Source organism: Haliotis cracherodii, unplaced genomic scaffold (assembly GCF_022045235.1).
Source record: "Haliotis cracherodii isolate W230 unplaced genomic scaffold, xgHalCrac1.p SCAF_6, whole genome shotgun sequence".
Taxonomy (NCBI): Eukaryota; Metazoa; Mollusca; class Gastropoda; order Lepetellida; family Haliotidae; genus Haliotis; species Haliotis cracherodii.
Genome location: NW_027266319.1, coordinates 25,743,868 through 25,753,634, shown reverse-complemented (window position 1 = coordinate 25,753,634; position 9,767 = coordinate 25,743,868). Strand labels below are relative to the sequence as shown.

At 40.5% G+C, this 9,767-nt stretch overlaps 1 protein-coding gene across 1 annotated transcript; it reads right to left on the bottom strand.

Annotated features, from left to right (window-relative positions):
• Positions 1-1,007: 1,007 nt before the first annotated feature.
• LOC139445519 (DNA ligase 1-like) lies at positions 1,008-8,082 on the bottom strand. The gene is made up of 6 exons (XM_071226661.1): positions 7,892-8,082; positions 7,142-7,281; positions 6,321-6,543; positions 3,739-4,228; positions 2,851-2,955; positions 1,008-1,531 (listed from the first exon to the last, which is right to left on the bottom strand). Exons 1-6 carry the CDS (start codon positions 8,023-8,025, stop codon positions 1,457-1,459), a joined length of 1,167 nt encoding a protein of 388 aa, XP_071082762.1. The 5' UTR covers positions 8,026-8,082; the 3' UTR covers positions 1,008-1,456.
• Positions 8,083-9,767: the final 1,685 nt, after the last annotated feature.

The following is a 9,767-nucleotide window of genomic DNA, read 5'->3' as shown; positions in this document are numbered from 1 at the left end:
ATACATGCAATAAACAAGTTTTGATATTGTGTTTGTATAAAAATGTAATATTTTGCTATACAAGCAATAAACAAGTTTTGATTTCTTCTTGTTTGTTGGTCTCCAATGGTTAATATTGACATCTTGTTTGTTTGTTTGTTTTAAAGTGTAATGCCACACTCAGCAATATTTTAGCTACAATATTGAGTCTGGACCAGACAATCCAGTGATTGACATGAGAAGCGAGATTTTGTTTATAACCAACGCAATGAAAGGACCTAAAGATTACCAGATCCAATCTCAACAAATGTTTCGACCAATCAGATCACAGCACACACTCCAATTTATTTTCCCTTATCAGTCATGACATGCTGTGATGTGACTCCAATACTTATGGTGATGGAGTAAGTGATATGGGTTTAACAACGCTTTAAGATCATTCCAGTCATATCATGGTGTGTCAGCTTAATGGGAGGATGCAGGTCTCAGACGTTTACCACTATAGTGCATCATTGTTGTACATCTTGTACAGCCAGTGAGTGATTTATTTGTTCTTGTAAAACCTGAGAACTTGTTAACATGTCCCAGGCTTCTCCGATTCCCCAACAAAATATCAAAGCGTTGGCCTCTAAGGCGAGGTACTGTATTGCATGTTCCTCTTGCAGTACAGCAATCCAGGCTGACTTCACTGTTGATGTAGTGAGTGAGTATGGTTTTACGCAACATTTACCAATATCACGGCAGGGGACACCAGAAATGGGCTTCATCGAACCTAGGTCTTGAGCGTGCCGAGTGTACGCCTTAACCAGTAGGCTACCCAACCGCGCACTACTGATGTAGTGAGTGAGTATGGTTTTAAGCCACTTTTAGCAATATTCCAGCAATATCATGGCGGCAGACACCAGAAATGGGCTTCACACATTGTACCCATGTCGGGAATCGAACTCGAGTCTTCAGCATGACGAGCGAACCCTTAACCACCACTGCTGATGTAACTTCATGGACATCCACAAGAATTCACAGAATGATCAAATATATTTCTTTTTATTCCAAATCACTTCTACAGTTCCCATCATTTCATGAATGGCCAGGTGAGCTAATTAACATTGAACACAATCAGTCTACACCAAAACTTGAGTCTACTGGAATAAAATTATCCTTCCACATATTTTACAGTATTAGATCACATATGGGTTGTCATAATCCAAGCTTCCAAGACAAACCTAATTTATACTTTACTTTGGTTTTGTTGGGTTGATGGCTACAGAAAGTTCCACACTAACAATTACCTAAAGGAGAAAGTTATTGTAGGTTTTTTTTATATTGTGGCTCGACTGTTTCCAAAAGCTTATCGATACATATATTCTACGTGTATTGCTTAACACCAGACTTTAAAGTCAACGATCATCATGGGTCTGTTCTATTGTCCTCCTTTGTTTCTTACATGAGTCATAACAGCAACAAATTATTAAATTGTTCAGTCGGGTTTTTTCGGTGATGACACTTTTTGTTTGACTCTGCCTTTCCCTGCACCTTGAAGATGAGCTGGCTTCTGTAAAAATAAGAGATTCAGAGCTGCATTGATTAATACCAGTCCACACATACATCAACACACAAATATCGCTTTGCCTCCAGAGTGAAACATTTTATACACAACACTGTAACCTCTGCAGGCAAAACTAATATTTAAAGATGCTTTGCTTGTTTGTTACTTAATGCCACATTCAGCAATGTTCCAGGCCTTTGTGGTTTAACACCGCATTCAGCAATATTCCGGCTATATGACAGCAGTCTGTAAATAATCGAGTCTTGACCAGACAATCCAGTGATTGATATCATGAGCATTATTCCACTCAATTGGGATACAGTGACATGCATGAACCAAGTCAGAAAGCCTAACCATCCTGTTAGTCACCTCTTACGGCAAGCATGGGTTGCTGAAGACTTATTCTCAACACGGGTCTTCACGGGTCTTCCAAACCAGACTAAGGCCGGTACATAAGAGAATGGATAAGAAAAACCAGCGACTGATATGTGCCACATCCCAGATTGTCGAGGTACAATGACACAGAATCAACCAAGCCTGTCCACCTGATCGATGCAGTAACCTTTGATAAGCATAGCTTGCTGGGGACCCATGCTATGGATAGAGCATTTCGCTCGAAGAGCGTAAGGTCAGTTGGTATTCATGTAAAACTGTGGCATTGTATCTAAGTGGGCTATAGCACTATAAAACCAGTCCAGACTAGTACACGCAGGACTAAAGCCACACCAACCCACCCAGTCATCTTTAATGTGATTTTTGCGTGTCAGGATGGAGACAATGTGTTGTCATGCCAGGATTTAACCAACATCGCAAAAGAATTGATGTATTTTCAGCACCATTCCAAGTTAAAAGAATTAAATTTGAGGTTTTGTCCTCTGTGTTTTGCAACTAAATGAATATATCCGTTTTTCAAAACTGCCATGGGCTGGGACGTGTAGCTTTGGTACTCGGGTCAGGGTGGGTACTGAGTAGGACCCGGGTACCCAAAGAACTACCCAAGCCCGAGGTTAGTCACGTGATACATTGTTTAAGGACAAAAAATATCTAGAACTCTATGGTTACACTACAAGTCACTAATGTTTGCATTTCTTTCTGACTAAGCACCAATCCTTCTGACCTATATAGGTTTGCATGACAAGATTGTTTTATACGTGTATCTAAATACATTTTACCAGGACTGCGGTTAAACTATTCCCAATCGGACACTTTGTACCTAACTCTTGGGCATGTAGCAGGTACCCCGGTATGGTCGGGTAATAGCGGAATGGAAACCCGGGTAGTAAATTTGGACTCCTCCAAGCCCGATGCAATACTATTTTTGTTACCTTTTCATCTGGCCTATGATCTTTTTTAATGTTTTTCTGTTTGCTTCTTTTCTTGTGACGCTTCCGTTTCCTCCCTGGAGTTTTACTACTGCTGTCCCCATCAATCTACAACGGCAGAGAAGACGGAGTAACTCAATGTTGCTTAATGACAAATGGTTTGTCTTGTTCTAAGATTGAACATGCTAAAGCCAACCTACTCCATATTATCATGTAAAGTACAGGTTCACAAGTACTTGCAAGACCACAAGCAGCCACATCACCGCTATTTCCCTAAAGCTCTCAAATCATAATAGAGGCACCATGTACTTCCAACAAGCATGTTTTACACCTACAAAATTAACGCTGACCAATTCCCGATCATTTAACTGATAAATGCATTGAAACCTTTCGAAAAAGTGTAACCATGCATGTTTTACAAAGTTATCTACAATTTATGGATAACAACTTCTTTAATACTGTAAAGGCGATATTTCAGTATAGATCCTTATACCGTTGTTACTTGACAACGGTATAAGGATCTATATTGAAACGTCGCCTTTACAGTATTAAAAAAGTTGTTATCCATAAAGAGTGTCTACTTTGTCATCCGTCAACTTCTAAGTAATGCCTATCAAACCATTCATGTTTCTGTGAGATTTTTCTATCTCATGACCTTGACCTTTCACCTTCCATGACATGAGCCAAACGTATACCCAATTGATATTTGTATAATAAGTCTATGGATGAATAATACTTCTGTCAGTTATCATGACAATCTTGAGCAGTAGACATTACTCAGATCACCAACAATGGCAGTCAAATATTGACCTAAAATTCCAGTTGTATGGGACTGCTAGTTATTTGTTTTCAGTCACCACTGAAGAGATTCAAATGTTACACTCAACATACCACTTTGCTGCCGCCTCCCGCTATTGTCTTTTTATGCTTCGTGGAATCAGCCTCATCATCTTTGGAAACACCATTGTGCAAGGACTTTGTTTTCTTCTTCGTTTTCTTTTTTGAAGATTGAACATTGTCTTTTTTCACAGGACTTCGGTCCACCAAAAACATGTCACTTTTTATGGCCCTTTGCGGACTCTGATGTCCTGATTCACTTTCGTCTGAATCACTGACAGAGTCATCGTGATTGGCAATAAGGTCACTTTTGTTGATATCTGTCACATTGCCTTTATTCCGTTTCATTTTCATTTTATTTTTTTTATCCGAAAAACCAGTCTGCGTTTTTTTCTTTTTATTGTTGAAATCCTTCATATGATCAGTAAAACTTTTTGAAAACTCATCAATTTCCTTTCTCTTTAACTTTGTTTGTAACTTCTCAGCATTAGGTCCTTTGAAGCCATGTTTGTTTCCATCCTGAAGAGCTGAGGATGCTCCATCTCTGAAATATGACAACAGACATGATTCATCATTTGTTTTGATGAAGTCACCCTTGAGTTTCCATGATTACATCTCTATCCCACAATTTAAAATTCCCTTTCGCCATTCGCCACCATCTTTTCGTTTCGAGATCTGTTTAAATGACATGATGCTAAAAAATCATCCAGTTGAACAACACTGTCCTGTCATGAGTGAGTGAGTTGAGTTTAACGCCACTTTTAACAGCATTCCAGTTATATAACTGTACATGTCAGCTTAATGTTGGAAGAAAGCCCGAAGTGATGCAGGACTCAGACATTTAACACTTCGGTGAAACCCACGAGCACAGTATAGTGCTGGCAAACCTGGAAACATAATCGGGGTGAACCGGGATTCGAACCCAAAATCATAGGTTTCTGGTATGCCCAAGGGACGCAACTCTGCACAGCGAACTACGGCGCCTTAGACATCTTGGCCACCCGTGCCCCCTTCTGTCATGAAATAAACAAGCAGCAATATCCAGGATCACAAATAAAATTGGAATGCCTGGCAGCATGAGGAATTATCATTCCATCATTTTAATCAGCAAACTTGTGTATCAGGAGGGGCATCTGTTCCACCATCCTTCACCTCTCATGTAAGAATTCTCTGACCATGTGGTATTCTGACATTATAAGGGGCACGGGTGGCCCAGTCGTCTAAGGCACTGCGATTCGCTGTGCAGAGTTGCGTCCCTTGGCACGCCAGAAACCTATGATTGTGGGTTCGAATCCCGGATTATGTTTCTAGGTTTGTCAGCACCATACCCGTGCTCGTGGGTTTCGCCGAAGTGGTAAACGTCTGAGACCTGCATCACTTCGAGCTTTCCTCCCTCATTAAGCCGACACACCGCGATATGACTTAAATACTGTTAAAAGAGGCGTTAAACCCAACTCACTCACTCACTCTGACATTATATCATCAGCTGTCAACTCTGTAATCACACATTTAAATTGGGAGGAATTCTTTTTTTTCTTTTTTTCAACCACCTGGATTGAATCGGGAGTCAAAATATTTATAACCAACTAAAGATAAATAACTTGCTTAAAAGTACATACATAACAGTACTTTGATTCAATCAAATACATTGCGGACATGCTTGTTTAATGCTGCAATGTCTAATGTAACTCAAAGCTGAATTCTTATTTGGAGCTTATTCTATGCAAAGTTAGTGATACACATGATACAAGGGATGGAGATGGTCACTTCCGTCATCACGTTTTGGTGGCATAAGGGTCCTTAGTATTTATAACATGAGTGAGTGAGTGAGTTGGGTTTAACGCTGCTTTTAACAGCATTACAGTTATATCGCGGCGTGTCAGCTTAATGTGAGAGGAAAGCCCCAAGTGATGCAGGTCTCAGACGTTTACCACTTCGGTAAAACCCACAAGCACGGGTACGTTGATGACAAACCTAGAAACATAATCGGGGTGAACCGGGATTCGAACCCACAATCATAGGTTTCTGGCGTGTCCAAGGGACGCAACTCTGCACAGCGAATATCGCGGTGCCTAAGACGACTGGGCCACCCGTGCCCCCATTTATAACATGAAGAATGGAGACAAAATATACGGGATAATCACAGATACAATTCAGTGGGCAACTGAGGGCTTTCCATTGCTTTTACCATGTTTACCATTGGAGTCTTCAGGATTTAATCATCAATATTACTTGATGCCTGAGTACAATACTGTTTACATGGAGGACAAGTTCGAACCAAATAACTATTGTCCGGTGCTCGGGTCATGTAAGTAATATCATATATGGTGAAACAAATGAGCTTGGGTATGGTGCTGACAAACCTAAAAACATAAAATGGGTAAATCGGGATTCAAACCCACAATCATAGATTTCACGCAACTCTGCACTGCGAAATATGGAGCCTTAGATGACTTTGCGACCCATGCTCCCTTACAACCATGGTAACATGTTAAACGCAAAAACCTTTACAATACCCTGCTAAGAGCCAACTTTCAGCTAGCAGATTCAAAAGTACTTAGCACAGAGTGCTGTAAGATTTGCTTTATGTTAGTGAACGAAATAAGAGATGTTATAAATTGTTTTATGTGCCTTACTTTTCTTCCAAAATCCGCAATCTTTTACGTAGCTTTTTCTTCACTGGTTTAGACAATGTTGGATCTTTCAGTCTTGTTTTCAGATCAGCAATTGTAAGGGGTTTAAGTCTGTTTCCATCCTTCCCTTCATCCATCCTTGGCCTTTTCTTCACACTCTCCGACCTACTCTCTTCCTCCTCTCCATCATCACGGACAGACTTATCACAAACCCTTGCAGTCTCCTCTGGTAACACAAGTGAGGGAGTGAGCTAGGAGACACACATACAGTAGTTTCAATGTGTTCACAGGTATTGTTTCTTTGTTGTTGTTTAATAGAACATTCAGCAATATTCCAGCTTTAGGATGGTGGTCGAAAAAAATCAAGTCCAGACAAGACTATTTTATCTACTATTTATCTATATTTATTTAGACAAGTCCCTGCTTACAATAGTACCTCCATTTGGAATCTATCAGGAAAATGATAGGGAAGATTGATGTTTCACGCCGCACTCAGCAACATTCCAGCTATATGGCGCCGGTCTGTAAATAATCGTGTCTGGACCAGACAATCCAGTGATTGACATCATGAGCATCGATCCAAGCAATTGGTATCGATGACATGCCTCAACCAAGTCAGTGAGACTGACCACCCAATCCCGTTATTCACCTTTTACGACAAGCATAGTCGCCTTTTACGGCAAGCATGGGTTGCTAAAGACCTATTCCACCCCGGATTTAACCAATAGTTCTATGTGTAGCAAAAGTCAATATCTGAGTCATTAATCATGTTAATAGGGAGCAGCACAGATCGGTTACAGTTACCACAGCTACTTCGGTCTTACCTTTTTCTCGATCATATCCCCTTTTCCTTGCTTTAGATAATTTCTTTTGCAGTTTTTCACCTATTTCAAAAGATGTTCTGACCTTTTCCCTTTTAGTCTGTTCTGTTTTCTTTTTCTTAACAGCTCTGTTAGGTATTGGTCTGGAAAATACAATGCAATAAATGTTTGTTTGTTTGTTTTTTGGTTGTTTAACGCTGCACTCCGCAATATTCCAGCTATATGACGGTGGTCTGTAAATAATTGTGTCTGGACCAGACAATCCAGTGATTGACATCATGAGCATCAATCAACGCAATTGGGATCGATGACATGTATCAACCAAGTCAGCGAGCCTGACCACCCGATCCCGTTAGTTGCCTCTTATGACAAGCATAGTCGCCTTTTACGGCAAGCATGGGTTGCTACGCAATTAATGATAATCATGATTATGTCAACCATGTTAACAGTTGGTACTTAAACTTAATCATTTTAATAATATTATTTATTTAGTCACTGCTCAGCCCCTCTTGTGTACAACAAATACGTGATATCATGGGCCTCTTCCATTCTGTGGACGCCTCGGTTGCTCAGTGGGTATATGGCTAGTTTCGTGTGCTGGCGATCAGGTGCCTCACTCTGACGGAGTGTGTTCGAATCACCATTTATACTTTAGAAAGAAAGTTTAACTTTTGTTACATAGTTACATAGTTACATAGCTACGTACGATTTCGCAGCTGGTCAAGGCATAGTGAGAAAAGTGAGTTTACTAACACGTGTTCTTGTTTTGATTCGTTTGTACGGACATCTAGTTCATCTTTTATCGTTAGTTGGTCAGGTGACAGTCCTAGCCATTCTGCTGCTAGACTTTTGTACTTCGAGTTGAACATCAAAGTCCCACCTTCCATGGTGAAACCTGGAATCAGAGCGACAACGTCTGTACTCGCGCCACGATTCCTACAGCGGAAGTTCACCGCCCGCGTCTTACGCTACCTAGGCGGAAGTAGTGTTAGCAGAAGGATTCTTTTAATACACGACACATGTGAGGCGGCTTATAGTGTGGATATGATTGTCCTGTTTGGGAAGTACGGATAATACTAAATCCAGACCACACCAGAGGACAACAATTAACATGTAGGATATGTTCTAATTTTGCACAGTTGACTTAGTCCCTAGCCTAATGCCCAAAGACTTTGTCTACCCCCCCCCCACCCCCACCCCTAGCGTGCATGCGCCACTGAGCACTAGCCTAGCCCTACACTACATGCCTAGGTCATAACAGGTATGTTTGCAATATTGAGTATGAGGTACTAAATAAGAGAGGGTCTGATTACCTTTGTCTCAACGTCAAATATTTCATTCAAGAGCACTCTGATGTGAAGAATTCTACAAATTTGATATGAATGTCATTGACAGTTTGTGAAAAGATTAATGGGCTTAAGAATAAATTTTGACATGTTTTAAAATGAAGCTAACCCTTTGAACTGCCACGTTTTGTTTTCTAAAAGAAGTGCAATAAATAGGAAAGAGAGTGAGCGTGGAGCCAAGCTGGAACAAAGTCAAATTCTTAAACCATGCAACTGATACACAAGTAACCCGTGCAAAACTAAGCATGCCATATCCCCCCACCCCATGTGTTCCACCCCATGCATCCGGCATTCCACTTTACTTGCCTTGGCATCCAATTCAAGAACTCTTGAGTCAGATCAGTGTACACAGCTGGTACATGCAACATAGACTGGGATTTTCACATAGAATGTATGACCATGCTTGCATAAGCTGGGGGCTAATTTTATTTATTGATTTGTCCCTCTTTGCGAAAAAAGACGAAATGTACATTTCATCATTCTGGCAACTGTATACCAGATAGACATTTCATGGCATCCAGAGTATTCAGGAAGAGAATTTATGGATGTCAGCTTCTTTATTATGAGGAACACAACATTTCCGAGTACATTGTATGTCATGACCTGGTGACCTGATGAAGGAGTAAGCATATACTCCGAAATGTGTATCACTTCTTAATGCCTTTCAAAGACTTGATCCAGAGTATTGTACTGCAGCATCCGGAATACCACTTAACAGGTCTTGTCGTCCGGTGAACCAAAAGGGGTTTGGCACCTATATAGATATGTTTTGTTGGCTGTTTAGCAGGATACAAACACAATAAACGATTAGGATGTTTGTCTCATCAACTGACCTGACAAAGATAAAACTTTCAGGAATGCTGCAGCCACCAGTGTAACTGTCAACTTTGTCAGGTCATGTTAATTGGCAAGAGGGGTGGTCGGGTAACCTAGTGGTTAAAGTGTTCGCTCGTCACACCCAACACCTCGGTTCCATTCCCAACATGGGTACAATGTGAGAAGCCCATTTCTGGTGTCCCACGCCATAATATTGCTGGAATATTGCTGAAAGCAGCGTAAAAACATACTCACTCACTAATTGGCAAGAAAAGACAAATGTTCTATTTAGTATATTTTACTCTGAAAACCTTGCACATATTGTCAGTGAGGCTGACTGAAAGTAGTTATGGCAAAAATCTACATTTGAAATCTGTGAAAGGCAGTGTGAGATCAAAATGTTATTCAGTTGTTTTTGGTATGCCCTTTTTTATTCAAGTGTTCAAATTATCTTGCAGATTTGACAG

Coding starts and splice junctions, on each gene's coding strand:
- LOC139445519 (XM_071226661.1), bottom strand. CDS start 8,025: ATGGAAGGTGGGACTTTGATGTTCAACTCGAAGTACAAAAGTCTAGCA. Junction 7,282..7,891: donor GAATCAAAACAAGAACACGT/GTTAGTAAACTC, acceptor TGTATTTTCCAG/ACCAATACCTAACAGAGCTG. Junction 6,544..7,141: donor GGGATATGATCGAGAAAAAG/GTAAGACCGAAG, acceptor TTGTGTTACCAG/AGGAGACTGCAAGGGTTTGT.